We start from the raw sequence: 25570 nt of genomic DNA, 5'->3' as shown, positions 1-25570 counted from the left end.
AGTATTTAACAAACAATTAATAGCATACTGCTTCATTCCTACTTAAATTGACATTGGTTTTTATCCTGCAAAATAAAATTATTATATAAAAGGCAATTGAAATTCCTTCTTTATATAATTATTTATATTTAAATAAATTTTATTTGTGTAAATATATTCTAAATTAATAAATATATAAACAAATTTATTCAATACCTCGGTTTAAGTCCATTGTCAAGGAAAAAATCTAGAAGAAATATACAGCATAAGAATTTTACAATTATGGATTATTCATTAAGCACATGCATGTAAATCATCGCACTTGCTCATGTTTTGGATTAGAAGCTTGGTAGCAAGCAGCAGAAGTTCTGCCATCTCTCGTCCGGCAGCAGGAATAGCATCACTTTTCTCACTTTTGGAGGCCTCCGAAGGATCGGATGACTCGTAAAGACTTTTGTAGGCATCAGATTCATCCCCGGACCAGCTGATCGGGAGCGATCCATCAAGCACAGTCTTCATTTGCTTTGCCTCCGTCATGATATTGCTCAATGCTTCAATTGTACTTTCGATGGATGAAGCTTCATTTTGAGCCTATGCAAGGAATATCATGTTTGATGGATTATATTTAACAGATGCAAGTTAATATCATAGTTTTCAGGCTGATAACGCCACCATGTTATTGTGTGTTACACATGACTATGTATATATATCCATGTATAAAGGCAACTGAAGATGAACAGTTCACTTGCAAGTGTGCATCTACAGTAGTCAACAATTGGGAGGGAACCAACGCAAATGAACAGTTCACTTGCAAATGTTCATCTACAGTAGTCAACAATTGGGAGGGAACCAACGCAACTGAAGGTAAACAGATCAATTGCAAGAGTTCATCTACAGTACTCAACAATTGGGAAGAAAACAACGATTATGATGGTGTCATTACAGAATGGCGAAAAGTTGGGCAAACTGAGATATCATCAAGCTCGAAACAAATGAGCTTCACAGAAGAAAATAGAATAACGAACAAGATTTTTATCATCTCCATGACCAAGCCATTAAGGTGTATTGACCATAAATAAGGTGGCACCGTGTGTAAATTGGTATGCCAAAAACTAAAGCTGTGTGCAAGTTTCCTAGCATACCAATTTCTTCCAATGAATACTCAGACAAACTGCTTAATAAATTATTGATATAGATCCAAAAAGAAAAAGAAAAGGACAAAAGCAATTGAAGAGAGCAGGTAACACATCAAATGAAACTCTCTTAAACAACAAGGGTTGATATGTTTTAAAGAGAAGGAAAAAACTAGGATCAGGATGACCGATGGTTTGAACTAAAGAAATGCCAAGTGACATCTGTATAAATTCTATAGTGAACTCAGAATTATACATAAGAATTAAATGTGAACTAGAATCATCTGTTCAATGAGGATATAAAAAAGGTCATACGGCCAAAAGCACCTAAATGAAGATTCTGCCGATCAAAATTATCCATAATTGAGGGCTAACCTTCAAAAGCAAAAGATGAAGTCTACGAATTGAGGAGGTAAGGTGTTCCAAACGAGCTATGCTTTCTTGGAAAGTAGCATTTTCAATTTTTAATCTGCAGTAAATGAAAAATGATCATAAAACAATTGCCTTGAGAAAACAAGAAAAAAAATTAATACCAAACTTAACTATTGTGTTCCACTTAAATCAAAACATTGAGTCAAACTACACATGTTCAATCTTAATCCTATAAATACCTAACATATCTCAATAATCTAAGAAAAAAATAATTTTGCTGACCTTACTAATGTCAATATGACCATTCATATCTGTCTGTATCTACACTTTCATATTCATAAATAATTGACAAGATTACCAATGACATGTAAATGCATCAAGTAGTTGGTGTACAACTTGCAACTGATTGGTAATTGTGAGAATGCAAAACCATCATCATTAATGGCATCAATTGTGTGCCATTTTTTTCTAGTCTTTCAAAGCACATGCACATACAAGTGCAGAGTCAGTTGTACTATGAACTGAGTAGCTGGAAAAATTGACTACACAAACATGATTATATGTATATTCAGAATGTTTCTTGCTTGGCATCTAAAGGGGAAAAAAAAATACTAACCTAGCAAAATTTATATTAGAATGCTTAGTTTTGGCTGGGTCACTCTCTTCAATGTTTCTCGGAGAGCCATCTTGATGTTTGTGGTCAGGCACCATCCAACGCTTCAAGTATGTTTTTTTCAAAATATTCTTCAATTTCCCTTCTTGTTCTTGGATAGTAATGGTTTTATCAGAATCAACAAAACAACTGTCTTTCAAACTACGACTGTTGTTCCTGCAATGGCTAAATCATAGGAACTTTATTTGCCAAAGTTTTTCCAAAGCTAAAAGTAGAACTGCATTTTCCATCTGGCATGGACGAAACATGGAAAGGATAGAATAATATGTGCACATACTAAAAGTGCCATAAACTAACAAAAAATTCAAGAATATCTTCAAGGGCTTCATAGTAAACCATGATATAACACTCAGGGATGAACTACAATTCTAGAATGTTCATAAAGCTAGGCAGACATCTGAAACTCGAGCGTTCAGGGATCACCTACTTCTAAGATTTTTGTTCTACCAACTTACCAATGAGGTAAAACTTGTCAGCCATCTGAAACTCGAGCAAATTCAAGAGTGTATGACCATTATACAATGACCAAGTATATTTAAACAAAATCCAGTACATATAATTTTGTATTTTCTTTTATGGATGCTCTGGAGTACAACGACCATCTGTAATATCGCATTTGTATTGACAACCATCATCGAGTGAATTAAATGGTCATTTAAAAGTGTAAAATAGGTGTTCTACTCTTAAAGCATTATTTAAGGCATAATCATTACATGAGCATATATAGACTTATATTAAAACTCTAATCCTAGATGTACTAACTTGGAACCAAACTCACTGCCCCTAATAATCCCAATACCTTTCACAGTTATGAACAGCAAATATCAGCCAATGGAAACTAATAAAGATAACGGACAATAGGCAACATACTCTTTTAATAGTTCATAATCTCTTTTAAGTTCAGCCAATTCCATGAGAGCGTTGACCTTCTCACTGGTAACCTAGGAAGCATAATAGAAAGAAAACATCAACAATAAAGGTATCAATTCTGGAAGGACTGTGAATGTATATCATGTCAGTACAAGTGCACGTTGTAGTAACATGTTGAAGGATCATAATAAAAAAGTTAGTGTGTATTGAAGTCCCAACAAACAGATCCTTGTTACTTGACATAACCCTCAATTATTTTGTCAACTGTCAAAGGAAATATATTCAGTCACTACTTTTTCTGTATATCATATTCAAGGTAATAAATCATCTTAAAACAAAACCTTAGCGTGTAAACCTAATCACACTGAGGGTGTTTTATATCACAAATGGAAAGTCATTGTCTACAAGAAGAATTTCAAATATGAAATAACCACCATAATTACCAACAGTATTATCACCAGATCCATAATAAGCAGTGTAAAAGAATGTTTCTGCTAGAGACCTTGATTTCCTGAGCTGTATGGTTAACAGCTGTAGGAGGCAATCAGCACATTTTATTATTTATTTACCAAGTGAGATAAAGGAACCCAACAATCCTATGTGATCCTGGAAGAACTCATTTTAGGAACTGGGGCATGTTAAGTTAGTCACATACTCAGACCAAATCTTGTACCTTTGTTAATAAAAGCTTTTGTGATCCACCAAATCATGCCCCTAAGATTACACTTTATATGATGGATATGGTTTTATATCCAGCAAACATTTAGTATGCAAGCTGGAGAACGCCTTAAAGAGAAACTTACTTGAGACAAATTTCTTTGGAGTTCCTCTAACTTATTTTGCAGAGCTTTGTTAAGATCTCTCTCCAACATATGTCTCTCTTCTTGCTGTGATAAGAGCAGTAATGCTTCAACCTGGAAGCGGAATATGGAATAAGCTTCATAAATTAACATTTAAAATTTTTCATTCTTTCAAAATTTGTATCTCAGCATGAAAGTGTTGGAAACAGATAAAGGGATACTGAAGTGGAACACAATGTAAAAGTTTAATATTTAAGATGCAGTATACCTTCTCTTGCAATGCTAGTGCAAAGGCACTTGGTGTATCACATGTGTTGCCATTGCTATGCACAACATTACTTGAAGGAATATCAATCTTCTGCAATTGAGGAGAGTGGCTTAATAAAGATTAAATTACAAAAAAATAGGAACAATAGAGTTCTTTGAGATGTAATCAATCTTCTGCAATTGAGGAGTAGCCTAAGCATTCCTTGAGATGTAATCAACAAGTCATTCATTATGTAGATCATGAAAATAACACCATATATTAAGCATTCCTTGCCTCCACCTTTTTCATGCTATAATTTTCAGCCACGTAAGTCATAATCAAACAAAATATATATTCTATTTTTATTTATCTGCATTTGGGAGTCACATCTTAACATGTTTTTTATTTTAAAAAAAAACCACCTCACAGTGCTTTGTTGTATCTTTTCAGTGTTAATGGTTTCATGTACCTCATTGCTATAACCTGTCTTATCACGTGTAAAGACTAAAAGTAACAATGGATCACATTGTTATCACCACTTGGGGAACATTTCCTTGTTCTTTTCATGGAACTCAGTTTTTACTTTTGAACTTGAAATATTTAAATCAAGAGAGCATCAGCTTTCTGTCTTATGCATGGTTGAATAACACAGTTAAACTGACAAACCATAATGATTGATTGTGCATGTCGGCATGAACTTCATCACGGCACTGTCTAATGACCAATCAACCACACAAAATTCATACTACCAAATAGTTTACCTCTACAAGTGCTTAATAAGACCATGTCAAATCAACATTTTTGTAACTTATTGTTCACAAAATGCTTGCCATTCTAAACCAAAAGTGACCATTTTTCCATTTTGTTGTAGGATTAGTCTCATGAATAATAAAAACAGAAAGGAGACATATGAAGTCCTAGTTTTTATAACAGGTAATAAATACAGTCCACTTTGAACAGGCAAAAGCACAATCAGTGTTCATAAGTTCATAGCATGTCATCTGATACAATTGAAATATACTTTTGAGCATAAGTACTGGAAGGTGGGCAGTGGACCGCCTTATATTTAGAGTGGTCCACTACGAGCCACATGCCAACTGTAGGACGGGTGATTGTCAATATGCTAGTAATGGTTATACTAGGCGTTTCCCCTCTTTTCAGCATTATAAGCTGGTTTCAGCTTATACTCTCATTCTGTGCAAATTCTCTTAAATCTTTCAAATTCCTTTTTCCACCATTCCTTCCATGGTGCAGCTTGATCTTGAATGTCAATCCATTGTTGTCTTTATTCACTATGGATAGGTATCCCAGGTTGAGGCATTATGCAAGTAAAACTACATTTTCAGGTGACTACTTTGACGTACACAAAAGCCCTAAATAATTAAATACCCACAGGCTAGAAACTGAAAAGAAACCAAGCAATGCAAGGGCCAGACAATTGAGCTGATAAACAAACCCTAAATAATTAAGTACCAACAGGTTAGAAAACGACAAAGAAACCAAGCAATGACAGGAATTCCTCTGTGAAGCCAAGAAACAAGAAAAATGACATCGATGCAGAATCAAAAACGTTGAAGTCAGACAAATGAGCTGATAAACAAGAAGCCAAAAAAATGACAGAAATTCTTCTGCAAAGTGGCCTCTCACTCTCAGCAATATGGAGGCCACTCAATCATGGGACTGGTAGTGAAAATGATAGGAGAGACACCGATACAGAATCAAAAGTAGTTCCTTTTCATGATAGCAGACATACACATGGACTGACAATGCATGGGAAAAAGATAAGCAGGGAGCTAAGTGCTGCTACATGACATTCCTGTTAGGCTTTGAGTGAAAGGAAATTTGTTTCTTTAGAAGTTATATGGTAAAAAATAGGCATCCAACTTGAATCAAACTTCATGATCAAAAACAAACTGAGCCAAAGCTTTGTAACCATAGAATAAAGGGGAAATTACCAGCTATTTTTTCCTTTTTCTCAGGACGATGCAAAGTAAATATGTCAGGAATTAACTAATAATTGGCGCAATAAATTTGTTAACACAAGCAAATATGAGCAACTAATGCAAATTATTCTAGTATAATGTGGACAAGAGAGCTAGGTCTCAAATATTTTTTTTTCTCAAGACAAAAAGATTAGATAGAAAGAATACAAACCCTGTCCAATAAATGGGAGTTAACATCATTCATGACATGCACATCTTTGCATTCAACGTCATCACATTGTTTCTCTCCGTCAGAGGACACTACACTTGATTCATGGTCCATCTGAGATTCACTCAATCTTCTACGAACCTCAACAAGCATTTTGTCCATCCAAGATGATACTTCATCCAACTCTTGTATGATCTTTAACCTATGTTCCACATGATAACTTCGCATTGCTGATAATCCTTCCTTTACCAACGAAGCCAACATTATCTGTATTCCATATCAATTTATGTTTCATAATACTTACATTTTATAGTAAAGAAAGCTATTTATGACAAAATCAAAATACTGATCTTTCACCTGTTTTGTCTCTAAAGATCGTACATTTCTCCTAAGATGTTGCTCGATTTGGAGTCCCTACAAGTCCACAAAACATTAAAGATCATGGTAAAGAAGATCAAGAGTCATGGATTCACTTGTTTGTTCCTTTCCGTATTTAAGGCTACCATTCGCAAATTATTTTGAAGCTTGCTAATTGAATTTCTCAAAGTATCCTTCTCTTCTTCTAAGGAGGCCTGTATGACACATGCTATGTTAATTAAACAGGAAAATCTGCTAAAATTGAGAACTATAACCATCATTCAACATGCAAGGAAAAGAAACTGATATTCTTTAAACTGTTTCATGATAGGCAGCATAAGGAGCTCTGCCCCACATGTTTGCAACCAACAGATGTGAACCACAAGAATCGATTTTCAAGTTCAACAAAAGATTTCATCAGAAAATAGAAGATAGAGAATTAACCTAGTGCTTCAAATGACAAAGTTGATAAGTATCTAAAAATATTTGGCGACATGTGCAATAAGTATGCCCTTGAGTGGTCTAAAGGCAGGCCAGCTTCAAACAATAAATGAAAGAACACTACTGTTGTAATTTCAAGTTAAAATAAACAAGCTCAATTTAGCTTCGGGAAGGTTGGAGCATGTTGAATTAGTATGCTAAAAGAACATGCTGCCTCATATTTTCTAGGTTCAGTAAATTAACAATCTGAACATGGCCATCACTAAGCTCTACTTCTTAATGTTCATGAACAGATAGAACTGGGAGTGAAAACAATCCAACACTGGATTGGTCAAGACAAGCTAAATGGATTCAGTAATAAGATGAATGTCACACTTCATTCATATTTTACTCAATTCAAATTGATCATTTTATTAATTATGCACAAAGAAAAAAGGATGTAATCTGAGGCATCCTACCACGAGGGGTGTTTGTATATATGCCTACAAGTATGGATACCATACTGGTTACAAACCTTGATTTGATCCAATGGAATAGGAGAAGGCATGGTTCAAATTTCATTCCTCACTAAGAATGTCAAACTCCAAATGATTAAACTAAGTTTCCATGACCTGTAATTCTGAACTGCTAGAAAGAACAGTAGTTATGTTCTTAATTTGTTTACAAAAAATAGAACCACAATCTGAAAAGAGAGCAATACAAACTTTAGAGCAGTTTGTTTGATGGCATAAACAACAGTGTTTCTCTAAGAAATTTGTTTGATGGCATGCTTCAAACTAGAAATTATGTTTTCATATGAAACCATACAGTATCCGTTCGCATATAAAGTAGCTTTTGATATTATTAAAACTACAAGACAGATTTATCTGAAGCTAGTAAGGTGAAATCCAGAATCCAACATATTATTATACTATGATTTGACTGTCTTTGCTTAAATACGAGTTCCATTGGGTTCGTGAATTTCTGAAAGTGCATGGTCATAAGAAAATAACATGGTTACTTTACAATGTATTTGGAAGTGGAGGTTTCCTCATCATTGTTATAAATCCATCTTTCTGGAGGATCATCAAGCAGGCAACTACACATGTCCAGCAATGGTATATCTGCAGAAAGCCCAGTATCTCGTTCTCGGATCTTGTAAAACTTACTTACTACCTGAAAAAGGATGGAAATGTATAAATCAAAGAAAGCATATTTATGAGGTCTACATGGAAACTATGGCCCATGCAAAACATACCAGACCATTGACTCAATAACAACAAGAAAGAGAAAAAACACAAAATGCCTGTCATTCTAGTTTCAAAGGAATTAGTCATAACAAGGCCTCTAATTATTAGGTAATACTGAATAAACTACATTCTAATTATGACAGCAGTTTGTAATACATCATCCAAGCTGAAACTAGTTTTTCTATAGTTTGTTAACAATGATTTCCACCATGACCTGTTGACAACAAAATGGCCACAAAAGAAACCTAGTGCATAATATAGATCAGTAATGTCAAAGAAAAGACCACAATTGCAGCAGGCAATGGTTAGAACAAAAAGAAAAACCTCAGCAATTTCACAACCTCAGATTCAGCCAGATCATCTTTCTACCCACTGAATTGATCTCAGCATCATCATATCAGTTATGAATACAAATACTAATGCACACAAAACCCTGGTTTCCTCCCTAATGCCAGCTTCAATTTTGAATCATCTCACAATGATGGTTCAGAGTCTTTAGACTGCAAAGCAACTTACAAGTTGTTCCTCAAGAAAGTTGGAGCAGTGCTACTCTTCAGATAATGTGCAAACATAATTCTCTAATGAAAATTAACCAAGCCTGTGTTAAACAAGTATTATTTCATTGAAAAGTTCACAGGTTTGAAGAATTTTGGAAATTTTAGTTCGACAACACATGCTAGTCATTTAGTCAAGAAGCTAAAATTAAACTGAAAACAGAGGAAGTTGAAGATGATAATTGGAAAATTGAATAAATTCAAGTTGTTATTTTAGTCATAAAGAAATGGCTCGTCACATGTCACTGGTATTCAAGTAACTTGAAATAAAATTGGAGACCAAACTCCAGAATCCCGTTGAATTTTCTTTCAAGACAAAGTATGGTATCTCTAGAATATTGTTTGCTATGTAGAAAAATTCTCATTTCTCAGTCCAATGTTTAAAAATTAAATGTTGTTTCTTCAGTCTTCACATGACCTTATATTTTATAGTGAGATGCCTTTTAGTTGGAAATGGACAAATCAGGATCACAGAGAACATTGACGTTGGAGATCCATGCTACTGTTACATCTGAATGATTTCTTGAAGAAAAAAAAGAAGTAAAAGCACTAAAATGTTATATTACTATGCAAAAGATGAAAAACATTGAGAGTGAGCAATTGTTAAGAGTTGAGACAATTAGAGCATGAGAGAAAATTTACCTTCGGACAAGATTCACTTTGCCTTTTTAATTCTTCCAATTCCACCTGTAAGGAATTATTAAGTTTTTTCCCCTCAAGGAATGCTGATTCAAGTTCCTCTAATCTGCAAGAGATGTCAATTACTTCTTAAAATGATATTTGTACCATATCATGATCAACCAATGAAACCAATATATAAAGTCGCGGTGTGATCCAACCATTAAAAGCACAGAACACCATCGTTTCAAGATATGGGTACCTAACTACCAGAATATGGGTTTACCTAATTCTTGTACACAAGCTGCTAGCAGATATAGAAACGTATTTAAGAAAAGTTAAGACAAATCAGAAATGATTCAATCAGAGTATGAAGACAATTTTTTGGCCAAAAGTAACTAGAAAAGCAAGAAAAAGGAATATAATACTTGCCAACCATCATGCCACAGAATATCATACATTTGAATGCTATATCTGCCGAAGAAATGACTAGTAAAGCTTTATGTATTTTTCATATTATCAAATCTGCTTTTGCTGCAAAAGTTGAGTTAGAAAGCACTGAAGTTAGTTATACATTCTATAAGATATTATCTTTGGTAGCAGGGTCGAGCAAGGTTGCCTGATATCACAGATTTTTTTCTGAAAGGAATACATTGGTTATTTGCCAGTAGAATCTAAATTGTAATTTCAAACTTGACGTAGAAGAGCATCTTTCTTTTTTTTATTATACTTATTTGGTGTCAAAAAAGGTACGAACAAATACCAAACTAACAGGTATTTTGGATAGGATGGTTGATGGTTCATCTTTTAAGTTTGCATCTAAGTTGTTGAATCTTCAAGCTTGGAACCCCGAGCAAATCACCATTAAATAGTATGCCAACGGTGTCTATGTACAAAATATTCCTGCAGGAGCAGGGATGTTATGTCTGGAAGCACTAGCACACAGAGCACTGAAGCAATTTACTGTAAAGACACTGCATTTTCAGAGTCCTATCATGTAGAACATTGTATAGCCTATTATGTGAAGGTCAGTTTGCAAGCTCAAAGGAATGTATACTGAAGAGTAATTCGTAACAGCACAAGTTTCTCAGTGTTTGTCTTGCATGATGATGTCAATTTCTTCAGAACTTTATCTTGTGACTATTAATATGCATTAGTTTTGACAATAAACCATTAAGAAACAGATGAATACTTCTTCTCAAAATTATTGATTTTTTCTGACATAGCTTCTTCATGCTCTTTAGCCTTCTCAGCCTGTCAAAATTATACAACATATAGTGTCAAAGTATTATTTCTATTTATATCAAAAGGAACAACGAAAAAATGAGAAAGACAATGATTAGAACCTCCATTAGGGAGTTATCTCGTTCAGCAAAAGCAGCTACCACACAACCTTGAAAAAATTTCACTTGTTTCTCTGCTTCCTTGTTCTGCCAAACAATGTTAGAGAGCTAGGAAACTTTAAAGAAGCTAAAGAACCATTCATGTCCACGAATTTAGATTCACTTAAAAGATTTGACTTAAAGCAAATATTTTATACAGGAAGAAAAATAAAAATGTCAATTCTGAGAAAATATTAAATGCTAGACTACCTCTGTATTGATGCAACCTGTGAATCAACGGTTCAAAAAGTTTTGGGTAAAACAAATAGACTTGAATTTTAAATTATAATTAAATTTGGAATTATAAGTGGTGTTTAACATCATTTAAAGTTATTTGGTAGTCTGTGCAATTTCAGAAAAAAGGTTTATTATTCGAGCTATTTTTGGTAGACAATTCTGTTTTCTTGTCATAGTTAATTAATTTCCTAAGTTGTCAAGTCTTATAAGGTAAGTGAGTTTTTTTTAACCCCATTTGATTAATTGTATTTTCCAATTTTGATTGGGGTTGGCACCATTAAAAAGACCAAAACTCCCTCATATATTATATTCATATATATACACCCAGATACTTTTAGTTTAGCCCATTTAATAATTTTTTAAGATGAAAATAAAACCACATTAATGAATTTTTTTAGTGATGTAATCTGCTGTCATAGTTAGAGATAGACATGATATCAATCCATCATCCATGTATATGAGCATCATCATCTGAAGTCTCAGATCTGTTTTTAGCCTGAATTACTGATCAAACACAAAGTTTCATTTATAGGATAAAAATACCATAAGATTAAATTGATAGACATAGACACATATTGATTAAATTGAATTTTGGAAATTTACTAATTTTATTATTCAGGAACTTACAAATTTAAATTTTGTTCATTGTAGTATACATGTTTATAGAAAACAAAAAATTGCCTGCTCTAGCCAAGAGGCATGGGCACTATCATTATCTCAACAGCAATTGAACACCATACTATGCTATCTTATTTGTCTGAAGTCATATCAAATTTCAAAACTTTGCTGTTTACATATCAACCAATTACAAAAGGCTGCCATCCCTAATTATGGAGGTAAATAAATGGCATTTAGTATGTGACCACAAACTAGATGAATATCAAATATTAGATTAGGATATGTAGGATCTGTGCATTGGAATGAGAAATTCCTACAAGATTGATGAAAGAAATGTCAATGATTGAAAGTTTCAAGTCATGTCTTTCCCGAATTAGTCAAATGTAATTTTTACTAAATATTGGAGAAACACTATTTTGATCCATGTAATCAGTTGTTCTTTTAAATTCCAATATGAAGCCTAGGTTAAAAGGTCAAATCAACATTCATCCCGATCCCTAAATGCCAACCAGAATATTTAACATCATATAGATTTCAATGTTTTGAGAAAGTTTTTGAATAATAGAGCACCATATCTATAGGTTCTAAATGGAAGCAAGAAAAAGAATGTGCAGTACGTAAAAACAGTTGGAAGCCTTGTGAACTACAATTTTCTGCATGACTATAATAATTGCAATTTTTACTTAAGCCATTGGCCTCTGTCCTATAGATGAACCATATCAGATTAGATAGAGGATAGAGCACTTTTACTATTTAAGAACCTTGTCAACTACACTAAGCTTCAAGATAATCATATTGCAAATTAGTTACACTGTTTTGATAGAGTAAATATGTACCTTTATAACTTCAGCAGCATGTAAATCAGCTAGCTGGCTCTGGAAGTAAATCATAAAGAATAAGCAAAAACATTATCAGATTTATTATTCATGGGACAAAATATCACAAACCTTTATGTGATAAGCTTCAGAAAGCTCCTCTTGAAGGTTCTGCTTCTCTCTAATGCATCCAGCCAATTTCTTTTTCAAGTCCTCAATTTCCTGCTCTAAACCAGCTGTCCTGATAAGGGTTCCAGATAGCTGAAACTGATATTAATGAAAACCCCAAGCACAAAGCAAACTGTGGGCTAAAATATAATAATAATTCAATGCACCTCTGAAAATGCATTCGAGTTGCTACTGCAAGATAACTAGGACCAGCTTGTTGCATGCACAACTGCTCAATATCCTTCCTGAGTTGATCGCGCTCTTCAAAATACAAGTTGCATGTATGTTGTTAATAAACTTACGGCTAACTGGAAGAAATCAAAACTGTAGACCAAACTGTAGACAGCAACAATGTAACTAGTGTTAGGATCAAAAAGTAGCTAGAGGGGGAGGGGGGTGAATAGCTCGTGGCGTGCTTCGTGGTTGACGTTGCTTGTTTCTTTGAAGATGTGCAGCGGAAATACAAGAAACAAAAACATACAACGCTAACACTTGGGATTTTACTTGGTATCCACCTCACAAGAGGTGACTAGTCCAAGGATCCACGCACACACACACATCTCCACTATGAAACACTCCTTTTCGATAACTACCGAAGGCGGAGAAGTCCTACAAGACTCTCAATACAAGAAGAAAGGAAAGGGAAACAAAATACAAGCACAAAGCTTACAATGAGTACAGAAAACCCTAACCCTAACTTCTCTTCTTGGCTTTGATCCGCCTCTTGACTTGGAAAACCTCCAAGATCCTTCAAGAACTGGCGATCTGAGCTTTGAGAGCGCTGTGGAGGAGCTGGCGAGAGATCTGAAATGAATCGGTGAAGAGATTGCTGAAGGAGACGCCCGCCTACAGCTCAAATACGACGCAACGGTCGGATCCCGATCGATTCGAAAACTCCCAATCGATCGGGGAGGCTTTGGATCGATCCACGGATCGATTCAGAGCGCCTATGTGCTCTGGAAAAACGCCTGGATCGATCCACGCATCGATCCAGCGCTTATCGCGCGAAGCAGCAACGTCCCAATCGATTCACTGATCGATTGGGACCTCTGGATCGATCCACTGATCGATCCAGAGGCTTTCTGTGCGCTGGGAAAAGCCTGGATCGATCCACTGTTCGATCCAGCTCTTGGTTTTTGCCCAAAACCAAGTCCGAAGCCTCTCAAACCAACATCCGGTCAACCTTGACATGTTGGTACATCCTGTCTAGCATCTGGTACTCCCTTGACCTGCCAGAACTCCCCACCAAGTGTCCGGTCAATCCCTTTGACCCACTTGGACTTTTCTCTTCGTGCCAAGTATCCGGTCACTCCCTTGACCTACTTGGACTTCCACCAGATGTCTGGTCAACCTTGACCCATCTGGATTTCCTCGTGCTAAGTATCCAGTCAATCCTTTGACCTACTTGGACTTCCCAACACCAGATGTCCGATCATCCTTGATCCATCTGGATTTTCCTTTGCCTGGCTTCACTCACCAGGGCTTTCACCTAGCTTCACTCACTAGGGTTTTCCATCTGCCTAGCTTCACTCACTAGGACTTCCTTTTGCCTAGCTTCACTCACTAGGACTTTCACCTGGCTTCACTCACTAGGATTTCCTTCTGCCTAGCTTCACTCACTAGGACTTTCCATCTGCCTAGCTTCACTCACTAGGACTTTCACCTGACTTCACTCATCAGGATTTTCCATCTGCCTAGCTTCACTCACTAGGAATTTCACTCTGCCTAACCTTCCAGTTAGGACTTCCCAGTCAGGTATCCGGTCACTTTTGACCTACTTGACTCTTCTTCATTCACACTGATCAGTCCTGATCAGAATCTCCCCATATGAACAACTGCACCTGCATTGTCCATATGTCTACATGTATTGTCAAACATCGAAACTATGACCAAGACTCAAGATTGGTCAAACCAGTCAACCTTGACCTAAGGGATATTGCACCAACAATCTCCCCTTTTTTGATGTTTGACAATACCTTTAAGTTAGGACTACTCTGAGTTAAGCTAATCCCACAGCCTTAACTCTATTCATGCCAAAGTATGAATGTTGGTTCCCTTCATTCTCCCCCTATGACCTCCCCCATAGGTAATGAAGGTCTAACTTAAACCACACATTCTCCCCCTATTGGCACACATCAAACAACCACTATCTCTCCCCCTGAAGAGATACTCATCATTGGTTACAACTTCACTCGTTGAACCTTTATCCCTTTTTAAACTCTCCCCCTGAAGAGTTTCTCAAGGTCGTGATCAACATCATAATGAAGGTCTCATACCCTTCATTTTCCCTACATTCTCCCTCAAAGTAGACAAATGCCCAACCTTGAGCATTTTTCAACCATTTGAAATACCACTTGAAATAATGAGGATATCCACTCCCCATTTCAAGTTCAAACGCTCATTCATGAGCATTTTTTGAAAAGAAGGTTAACCACCTTCCAAGGTTCATGAAAAAAATAGTATTCATGTCTTTAAAAAGTCCCTCCCCCTAAAGACATGGTGGTAACTTCTGTCATTGCACCAACAATAACTTGGAATCCCTAAACCTTTAGGAAAGCCAAATTTTGAAGTTGAGAGGTTCAAATATTCAAAACTTTGAAACAAACCTCAACTTAACTTCAATATAGTCTTCCTTAACCAATCCATCCTTGTTTTCAACATGAAAACTCCCTTTTTATGTATACAAATGTATTTTGAGGGGTTTGGAATGGTTACCTAGACTAACATAGGTTCAAAATGCTGAAATCAGGCCTTCCCAGCCAAAATCAGCAACTTGGATCGATTGGAGTTGGGTTCCAATCGATTGAACCTTGCTGAATCGATCCACTGATCGATTCAGGATGTGTAGATCGATCGGCTGATCGATCCAGCGAGCTTCTGCTCGCTAGAATTGCCTTCTGAATCGATCCACTGATCGATTCAGGAACTCCAATCGATTCATGGATCGATCGGAGCTCTGATAGTTGCTGAATTTCAAATTCAGCCAACTTCAAAAATCCCTAGAAAATTCTACAAAAATCCAAAAATCATGAAATTTCGTGTAGACATTATTTAGGGCATACTTTATCATGGAAAAATAGCTTTCTATGAAAATACATCATATTTTCAAAGATTGACACATGCTTGAAAACTTGCTAAAAACTTTAGCGTTTTCTTCAAATTTGTGTCTAACTATTCAATGGTGATTACTGTCAAAAGCTAGCCTTCACCAAGGTTTTCCAAAAGCATTTTAAAATAATTTTCAAAACCAATATCCCATCACATTCCTTGGGCTTAATACACATGACTTGTACATTAGCTTTCCCAATGATGGGAAAACATATAACTATGTGTTTTGATGAACCTAAAACTCAAAAGAATGCACTAAATCAACATCTTGAGTTTTGTTCATCTTCCTAACATCTCACTTGTACCTAATGTGCACTAAAACACATACAAGTCACCTTATAGTTCTTGTGAGATGTGAGATTTTGGTTTTACCCTATTCTAGGGATCATGCATATATATCTAGGCATTTTAGAGATATTAGACATCCACCTAGGATGTCACTTGTTAATAAGTATTGTTAAATGTCATTTGTCCTTAATTACAAGGAATTAAGCTTAATGCATGAATATGTTATGGCATACATCAAAAGGAAATAATTTTTCAAAAGAAAATATCCTATAACTACATGATGTATGAATGTCATGACATGGTATTTTTGAATTTTTCATAATAAAGCATGAATGCAAAAATAGACATGATGTCATGACATATGATGGGCAAACAATCATGACAGGGTTTAGCATAAATAAAATATACCTAGATTGCCTATCTAAGTATCCTTAACCACTTAGCTATCTCCACTTGTTTTAACTTAAAAACGTTAAACCTAGATTGCCCTAAATGCTTCAAAGAAGTGCCAAAACCTAAATTGACATTTCTATTTCTCTTGATTTGTTTATGCCACTTAAAAATTAAGCATATCCTTAAATGTTGGCATATTCCATTTTTCCTCAAGAGTAAACACATAAATCAAGGCCTAGATTGACCTTAAATTTCCTAAGAACATACCAAAAACCCAACTTGGTAGTTCTTATGATTTTCCCAATTTGTGTCACTTAAAATATCATCCAATTTATCAAATTGTGACACATTTTACTCTTCCCAAGAGTAAACAATAATTCCATTTCATTTTCAAAGGTTAACAAAAACCTTGAAAATGCTCTTTGAGTGTCAATTTCCTCAAAGTTGGGTTAACTACCCTTCTAATCGAAGTTGACACTCTCTAACCCATCTATGGGGTAGAGAAGATGCTCCTAGGAACCCAACACCTATTGGTGCTCCTTGGATGCTCTTGGTACTCACTAGGGATAACTTCCCTAAATACCTTCCTAGTGACCTTGTTGGGCTTCTTAGAAGCCTTGGTCACATTTTCTAGGTCAACTCTAGGGATAGCCTCCCTTGTGACCTTGTTAGTGACTTTCTTAGACTTCTTAGAAGTCTTAGTCACTTTGGTTGCAAAGATACTTCTAGGGATATCTTCCCTTGTATTTTTGGCTTGCCCACTAGACTTAGGGCTTGTTCCATAACTATATGGAACCCTATGATAACTAGGCACATCCTTTTTAGCTTTGGATTTGTATCCCAAACCTCTATGGCCATTGGATGGCTTTTGTACCCCTAAACCTAGGTTATGCTCATTTTGCCCTAATAAGATATTTTTCATCCTTTTTAAGGTCTTTTCAATTTTATCAAGCCTTAACCTCAAGGCTTGATTTTCTACCATTAAATCCTTAGATTTTGGTTTTTCATTAAACCCATGAGCATTTTTATTTCTAGGCTTATAACTAAAACCCTTAGTTTTCTTACCTAGATTTTCATCTACCTTCCTAACCCTAGGTGTGGTAGTTTTAGCATGAAAAGCTATATGTTTTTCCTTAACACTATCATGCTTCCTATTTTCATGGTAAATAGCATTAAAATGATAGAAATTAGAACTATCATGCTTTTTACCATAACGTAAAGGGGTAGGCTCAATAAACGTTACCTTCTTCTTTACCTTGGAGGCTCCCCCTTGACTAGTGCATCCTTGAGCCTTGACCATCTTCTTCCCCTTGGGGCATTGACTTCGGTAATGCCCTTTTTGTTGACACAAGAAGCACACAATGTGCTCCTTGCTCTTCTTTGTCCCGGAGGTGGTCTCCTTGGGCTTCTCCTTGCACTTTTGTGTCACTTGACCCTTCTTCTTGGCCAAGTTGGGACACTTGCTCTTGTAGTGCCCACTTTCCCTACACTCAAAACATATTATATGATTTTTATTTTTAATTGAAACATTTATACCTTCTTGTGTAGGGATGGCATTTTCTCCTTTGGATCCGGAGGTTGAGGCTTCCTCTTGATCCGATGATGATGCTCCTCCATTAGATTTTGCTTGACTTGTAGAGGTGGAAGCCTCTTCTCCATTTGACCCGGATGTAGAAGCTTCTCCTTCTTCTTGATCCGGCGTCACCAAATATTGCTCCCCCTCAATCCTAGAGGTGGAGGCTTCATCATCTTGTACATGAAACAAGGAGTATGCTCCCTCCTTGTTCTCTTCATTGCACTCCCTTGAAGATGAAGCTTCTTCTTGGACTTCTTCTTCGGAGGTTGAGCATCTCTCAACCTCGGAGTCCTCCTCTTGGTCTTGCTCCAAGGAGTCACCCTATCTGGATTCTTCTTGCTCTTGTACAGTGGAGGGGATCTCTTCATGAAGCTTGGCCAATTTACTCCATAATTCCTTTGCATCTTCAAATTCTCCAATTTTGCAAAGGATGGTGCTTGGCAATAAATTGACCAAAAGCTTGGTCACTTTGTCATTGGCCTCGCATCTTTGAACTTGCTCTTGGCTCCACTTACTCCTCTTGAGAACTTTGCCCTTTGAATTTGTTGGAGTCTTGAAGCCTTCCATAAGAGCAAACCATTGCTCTATCTCCATCATAAGAAAATTTTCGATTCTTGATTTCCAAAAATCGAAGCTCGTGGAAGTGTATGGTGGAGCCACCCTCGTGTCGAATCCGAGCCCATCTCGGAATTCCATTGTAGAAGTTGAGCTTTTGAATTTCTTTGACTTTGACAATTTTGCTTCAACTTCTTCACCCTCTAGCTCTTCTTGTTATGCTTGACCCTTCCGGCGATGATTCCGGTGAAGAGCGGCCTCGCTCTGATACCACTTGTTGGGACCGAAAAGTAGCTAGAGGGGGGGGGGGGTGAATAGCTCGTGGCTGCAGCGGAAATACAAGAAACAAAAACATACAACGCTAACACTTGGGATTTTACTTGGTATCCACCTCACAAGAGGTGACTAGTCCAAGAATCCACGCACACACACACACCTCCACTATGAAACACTCCTTTTCGGTAACTACCGAAGGCGGAGAAGTCCTACAAGACTCTCAATACAAGAAGAAAGGAAAGGGAAACAAAATACAAGCACAAAGCTTACAATGAGTACAGAAAACCCTAACCCTAACTTCTCTTCTTGGCTTTGATCCGCCTCTTGACTTGGAAAACCTCCAAGATCCTTCAAGAACTGGCGATCTGAGCTTTGAGAGCGCTGTGGAGGAGCTGGCGAGAGATCTGAAATGAATCGGTGAAGAGATTGCTGAAGGAGACGCCCGCCTGCAGCTCAAATACGACGCAACGGTCGGATCCCGATCGATTCGAAAACTCCCAATCGATCGGGGAGGCTTTGGATCGATCCACGGATCGATTTAGAGCGCCTCTGTGCTCTGGAAAAACGCCTGGATCGATCCACGCATCGATCCAACGCTTATCGCGCGAAGCAGCAGCGTCCCAATCGATTCACTGATCGATTGGGACCTCTGGATCGATCCACTGATCGATCCAGAGGCTTTCTGTGCGCTGGGAAAAGCCTGGATCGATCCACTGATCGATCCAGCTCCTGGTTTTTGCCCAAAACCAAGTCCGAAGCCTCTCAAACCAACATCCGGTCAACCTTGACCTGTTGGTACATCCTGCCTAGCATCTGGTCACTCCCTTGACCTGCCAGAACTCCCCACCAAGTGTCCGGTCAATCCCTTTGACCCACTTGGACTTTTCTCTTCGTGCCAAGTATCCGGTCACTCCCTTGACCTACTTGGACTTCCACCAGATGTCTGGTCAACCTTGACCCATCTGGATTTCCTCGTGCCAAGTATCCAGCCAATCCTTTGACCTACTTGGACTTCCCAACACCAGATGTCCGATCATCCTTGATCCATCTGGATTTTCCCTTGCCTGGCTTCACTCACCAGGGCTTTCACCTAGCTTCACTCACTAGGGTTTTCCATCTGCCTAGCTTCACTCACTAGGACTTCCTTTTGCCTAGCTTCACTCACTAGGACTTTCACCTGGCTTCACTCACCAGGATTTCCTTCTGCCTAGCTTCACTCACTAGGACTTTCACCTGGCTTCACTCACCAGGATTTTCCATCTGCCTAGCTTCACTCACTAGGACTTTCACTCTGCCTAACCTTCCAGTTAGGACTTCCCAGTCAGGTATCCGGTCACTTTTGACCTACTTGACTCTTCTTCATTCACACTGATCAGTCCCTGATCAGAATCTCCCCATATGAACAACTACACCTGCATTGTCCATATGTCTACATGTATTGTCAAACATCGAAACTATGACCAAGACTCAAGATTGGTCAAACCAGTCAACCTTGACCTAAGGGATATTGCACCAACAACTAGTCCACACTCATGCATTTTACCCCATTATTTTCACATATTACTAACATGAATGCTACACATATAGGGACGTCTTAGCCAGATGCATGCGTGATGTATCACCCATCATTGAAGAGGATGAATCTACCCTAGACAACTCAGAAGTTTTCAGTAGGTTGAACTGTGCAAAGTTTGAATTACAACTGAAATTTTAATCTATTACTAAATAGAATGGTTGCGCGGTTGCGCCCACCAAAATTTGATGAATCCATAATGAGGCTAAATTGATTAATGGTAGAATGATCAAAGATCAGCTGAAGAATGAAGTTGAGAACAATAAGATCAATGAAAGACAAAATATATTATAGAAATGCATGTAAAAAGTTAAAGATCATACCATATTGAAGCTGTTCAATCTGGTAGAGAAGAGCGTGCTCGTTGTTTCCTATTTCATCCATTACTGACAAAAATATATGAAAAGTATTATCTTCCTCCTAACAACTAAAAATAAAATCTAGTGCCATATTTGTAGGATCCAGAATGCAGAAGGAACTGAGACACTACTAGCATAGGATATTCTACTAACCAAAAATCAAAAATTTTGAAAACAACTAAACTATAAAGTGTAGATTTGAATATCATAGAAGGTTGAGATGACCAATTGAAACCTCCAAGCAGAGCAAGAGTTCAAAATGAAACAAAAAACAAACAAATATCCTTCTAAACTTTTCGTGGTAATTAGAAAGTTAAAGCTTTTGTCATTGGTTGTGGTTGAAATTTAAGCATCTTGTATATTTTTGCTAACCTATGACTTCAAAAACCACCTTAATCTTTTAAACCCCATAGTTTATTGAATTACTTACTAGACTTCAAAATCACTTATAAGTTTACATACATCAGATGCAATTAGACTTCAAAATTTTACTTTATTATTCCAAGAGAATCATTGATTTTCTTGCAAAAGGAAAATTAGTAAGCACATTAAAATTCTACTCAAATGACAAAATAAACTACAGTTCAAGTGGTTTTGTTATAAGAATACATTATACACTAATGTAACCTCTACCCGTCAATTCATAAGCTAAATGAAAGTTGTCATTAAATTATTAACTTCTCAATGATATCAGGACATCTACACGTTGCAGTTTTTGTATAATTATCCATAACTATAATATACATTAACTTGAAAAAGACAATTAAATATAGCTATAACACTAGTGACGTAAGGAACAAATTACGATGGATTAATCGTTTCATAATTTTTGAGATGAGAAAAAGAAACTGAAAGGTTGTGATCAAGATGGACCAGGGGACAGAAAATTCTGTTTTACAGCTGAAGATAGTTTCCCCCAAAAAAATCCCTATCCCAATTTGTAGCAGTGGATAATCCTTCACAATTTCAATAGCCCTTCTCAGGGTCTTCCTTTTATTGGGATCTACAGAGACCCTAGTTCAATAAACAACCCAAACAAATACAAGCCGGTGCGTTGATCGTATGTATAACTGCTAAATAATTACTTTACGATAACGCAAAGGAAGATTCCTCCTTCTAGATGAGTCTTTTTTGGTTTGCTTCTAAGAAACAAGTCTCGGTAACGACATCCAGTACGAGCCGAAGAATAGGGTAAGGGATGCAAGGGAGGGTGAAACGAGGAGAAAAGGAGATCGATGTCCTCCCCAAACCGTCGGCGTCTACCGGCGGACTCTCCGGCGGAAAGGGAACGGAAAGAGGGAAGGAAACTAAAGAAGACTTACCAGGAGAACGATGGGGACGACGAGGAGCTTGCGAGTTGCGATGACCTCGTGACGAAACTACCGTAGGCTTCTTCACTTTCTTTTATAAATTGCTCCTCGAAGTTAGAACAAATTGTACATGTAAGCTTGGGCTATGGGCTTAATCTCAACATGAAAATGGGCTCACTACACAGGCCCATTAACTCGGCAATCGAATCGCCTCCAACCAACCAGTCATCGTCGCACAAGTGTCGCTCTCCCTGCGGTGACGAGTCACCCGCCGAAGCTCTGCCTCGCGACGTGGCGTCCATGCACGGTGCCTCCTTGCGAGACCCACGCATGTCCAGATGTCCCGGTCCCCCTTCTCCCATCCATCCTCATTCTTATGCCCTCTCTTCTTCCATTCCCTGCATGCCCATCGCAAGCACAGAGACAGAGAGAGGGGACGTACGAGATGATGTCTTTGAGAGCTCTGGTTCTGGTCGGACTGACAGCCATTCTGTGCACCCTTGCCACGGCTGAAAATGGAGACGACGTCCACCACTTGCCGAAGTTCACTTCGCTCGTGGCCAAAGAGAACAGGCAAATCCTGGCACTGTCCGAGTCAGGGAAGATAACGGCCATCGACGTGCATGATGGCTACGGCGACGCTTATCACCTCCAGTTCATCACCATGGAGCCTGGTTCAATCTTCCTCCCTGTGCTCCTCCGCACTGACATGGCCTTCTACGTTCACACTGGTACGCATTTATCAGTTTCTTCAGTCTCTTGATTTCGCTCTGCGTGCAGGTGTTTGTTCTGAAGCTTTCGACCTTTCGTGTGTAGGTAGAGGAAGAGTAACCTTCATCAGCCAGGGCGGTGACGAGGAAGAAATGGACATCGTCCGCGGCGACGTTTACAGGCTCGAGCAAGGTACCACCTTCTATGTGAAAAGCCACCCCGATCCCGCGAGAGAGCGGCTCCGGATTCATGCCATCTTTGACACTTCAGAGATTGATTGTTACAGTGCCTTGGTAGGTTTGTAAGTCGATCTTTGGGCATTGTTGACGAGGCTAACTGCTTCTTGGTTGCAGGGGCTTTCTGCAGGAGCTTACTCGAATGTCAGCGACTTAGTTCGAGGATTCGATGACGGCGTTCTCCAGATGGGTTTTGGGGTACCTTAATAATTTGAACTTGTGACAAGATCTGGATTTGATATACGAGTGATTGATTCTGTAATGGATATGCAAGGTTTCGGCGGAAACAGTTCGAGACATCAAATCTGCTCCGACGCCTCCTCCGATAGTGCTCTCGTCTGGAAGGAATGAGACGGAGGAGCCAAACTGGAAGAAAGAGATCATTGGAGCCCTTTTTGGCGTCAGAGGAACGTCCGATTTTCTGAGCAAGAAGAAAAAGATGAGCGGGAGCAAGGCGTTCAATTTCTTCAAGGCTAAACCGGACGTGCAGAACGCGAATGGATGGAGCACTGCGTTGACGCACAAGGACCTCAAAGCTCTCAAGGGCTCCCATTTTGCCCCATTCATGGTCAATTTGATGAGGGTTAGCGATCGAATTCTTGAAAATCTTGGAGAAATCTGGACTTGTGTTGATTTGCTAATGACATTTAATTTTGAAGGGCTCGATGATGGGGCCGCACTGGAACCCTAGGGCGACGGAGGTCGCCATCGTGATAGAGGGGCGAGGCGTGGTGCAACTAATTTGCCCCAGCGATGCATCGGGAAAGAAGATCAGGGCCGCCGCCAGATGCCAGAACACGAGGTTCGAGGTGAAGAAAGGGGATGTGTTCGTGGTGCCGCGATTCCACCCGATGGCGCAGATCTCGTACAACAACGAGACCTTGGCGTTCGTGGGATTCAGCAGCTCGACGAAGAACAACCACCCGCAGTTCCTGACGGGGAAGAGGTCGGTGCTGCGGACGATCGGCGTGGATGTGTTGGCGGCGGCGTTCAATGTGAATTCGAGCGTGGTAGAGGGCTTTCTGGCCTCTCGAGACGAGTCGATCATGCGTCCGTGCACGTCGTGCGCGGAGGAGATGAAAGCGAAGATGAAGAGGGAGGAAGAGGAGAAGAGGAAGAGAGAGGAGGAGGAAGAAGAAGAAGAGTGGGAAAGAGAGGAAGAGGCGAGGAAGAAGAAAGAGGAGGCGGCGGCGAGGAAGGAGAAGGAAGAAGACGAAAGGAAGAGAGAAGAGGAAGAGGAAGAGAAAGAGGAGAGGAGATGGGAGGAAGAAGAGGAGCGGAAAAGAGAGGAAGAGTGGAAGGAAGGAAGGAAGGAGGAGTGAGTGGGTTTCTATAACTAGTAGTCTCCGAATAAAGACGAAGGATGAATAATGAATTTCTTTCATGCATTTTTCTTTTGCGTGGTAGTTTTGCTTAATCAATTTACTTTAATAATAGCAAATAAAACATTATAAGTTCGACTCTATAGCTGTAAGTCGAGTCGAGTTTTGTAATAAATGTAAGCACAAGTGAGTTTAAAATGAATTAATTCGCTTTAAATGATTATTTAAGTTTAGTTTAAACTTTTTTTGAGTTAAAGTTTGATTTATTGTTATTGAATTATCAATTTAAATTTATTTGAATATTTAAAACTTTTATATTTAAATTTGTTAGTTTATTTTAAAATTTTATTTATTTATTTTTAATGTGTTGATTAAAGTTTTATTGATTAATACGGTTTAAAAATATTGTTCAGAATATTATTTAGTTGAATGTATAAGTATTTAAGTTGAATGAATTATTTAATTTTATTTATTTAATTGATTTTTATAAGTATTGAATGAATATTGATTCCGTCTAGAAGTGACAATAGAATTATCGATGAGTATGAGTTGGTTAGGACTTAGGAGTTTGACGAAATAAAGATTTTTGACTTAGCAACATTTGCAAGCACAGTGGAAGAAGGGAAAAAAGTATCAGTAAGAGGTTGGAGATCCTTAATGCAATTACTCCAACAATTAAGTTAAAAAGGGTGGAGAAGAAGAAAAGTAAATGAATCGAAAAAACAAAGTAGGCTCGTGTATTTACCATAGTGGCGAGGGATCTCTTTTATAATGTCTTTTATAATTTTTGTATTTAATGAGGTATTATATGATTGTTTGATAACTTGTTTAATCACTATCATCATGCTTCCGTATCCTAGAGTCTCATTATACGTGTGGGAAGTATTGCGTATCCATATAAAAATATAATCTTTTGATTTTTTTAGAAACTCACGTGTTGTATTAATGATGAAATTAAATCGTGGATCAAGAGCTTTATTGAACTACTTGTCAGAAGATAGGTCATGAACATGGAGCCTAGTTTTTCATAAGGAGTGAATAGGTTATGATAGTATCCCCATGAGGAGTTGAGTCTTATAAGCAGCTGGCAAACTGGGGTGCGGACTCTTGAGAGCATGTTTGATCGACAACAAGCGATGGGGAGCAGAGTCATGCAAATAACTGGCAAACTGGGACACAGAGTCCTTGAGAGCATGTCATATCAACATCAGACTATCGG

General features: G+C 37.9%; 2 protein-coding genes across 5 annotated transcripts; one reads left to right on the top strand and one right to left on the bottom strand.

Annotated features, from left to right (window-relative positions):
• Positions 1 to 159: 159 nt before the first annotated feature.
• On the bottom strand, positions 160 to 22239 carry LOC121975465 (myosin-10-like). Of its 4 annotated transcripts, none has more exons than XM_042527137.1 (18): positions 22095 to 22239; positions 20737 to 20799; positions 12812 to 12905; positions 12609 to 12717; positions 12498 to 12536; positions 10771 to 10854; positions 10617 to 10678; positions 9449 to 9551; positions 8029 to 8178; positions 6729 to 6797; positions 6583 to 6639; positions 6229 to 6492; positions 4096 to 4185; positions 3831 to 3941; positions 3028 to 3098; positions 2101 to 2313; positions 1488 to 1581; positions 160 to 570 (listed from the first exon to the last, which is right to left on the bottom strand). In XM_042527137.1, the coding sequence occupies exons 2-18, from the start codon at positions 20795 to 20797 to the stop codon at positions 274 to 276; spliced, it is 1968 nt and encodes a 655-aa protein (XP_042383071.1). In that variant the 5' UTR covers positions 20798 to 20799; positions 22095 to 22239; the 3' UTR covers positions 160 to 273. The 4 variants fall into 4 exon arrangements, with proteins under 4 accessions (XP_042383071.1, XP_042383069.1, XP_042383070.1 ...); XM_042527135.1 differs by having other exon boundaries at positions 2101 to 2322; positions 22095 to 22238; XM_042527136.1 differs by lacking the exon at positions 22095 to 22239 and adding an exon at positions 21858 to 21877 and having other exon boundaries at positions 2101 to 2322.
• Positions 22240 to 22466: 227 nt separating this feature from the next.
• On the top strand, positions 22467 to 24394 carry LOC121975466 (vicilin-like seed storage protein At2g18540). Its single transcript, XM_042527139.1, has 5 exons — positions 22467 to 22813; positions 22899 to 23090; positions 23160 to 23227; positions 23304 to 23612; positions 23689 to 24394. Exons 1-5 carry the CDS (start codon positions 22528 to 22530, stop codon positions 24349 to 24351), a joined length of 1518 nt encoding a protein of 505 aa, XP_042383073.1. The 5' UTR covers positions 22467 to 22527; the 3' UTR covers positions 24352 to 24394.
• Positions 24395 to 25570: the final 1176 nt, after the last annotated feature.

This window comes from Zingiber officinale, chromosome 4B (assembly GCF_018446385.1).
Source record: "Zingiber officinale cultivar Zhangliang chromosome 4B, Zo_v1.1, whole genome shotgun sequence".
Classification (NCBI taxonomy): Eukaryota; Viridiplantae; Streptophyta; class Magnoliopsida; order Zingiberales; family Zingiberaceae; genus Zingiber; species Zingiber officinale.
This window is presented reverse-complemented; position numbering and strand designations above follow the sequence as displayed.

Coding starts and splice junctions, on each gene's coding strand:
- LOC121975465 (XM_042527135.1), bottom strand. CDS start 20,797: ATGGATGAAATAGGAAACAACGAGCACGCTCTTCTCTACCAGATTGAA. Junction 12,906..20,736: donor GATTGAACAGCTTCAATATG/GTATGATCTTTA, acceptor TGTATTTTGAAG/AGCGCGATCAACTCAGGAAG. Junction 12,718..12,811: donor ACTCGAATGCATTTTCAGAG/GTGCATTGAATT, acceptor AACCCTTATCAG/GACAGCTGGTTTAGAGCAGG.
- LOC121975466 (XM_042527139.1), top strand. CDS start 22,528: ATGATGTCTTTGAGAGCTCTGGTTCTGGTCGGACTGACAGCCATTCTG. Junction 22,814..22,898: donor GGCCTTCTACGTTCACACTG/GTACGCATTTAT, acceptor TTTCGTGTGTAG/GTAGAGGAAGAGTAACCTTC. Junction 23,091..23,159: donor TTGTTACAGTGCCTTGGTAG/GTTTGTAAGTCG, acceptor GGCTTTCTGCAG/GAGCTTACTCGAATGTCAGC.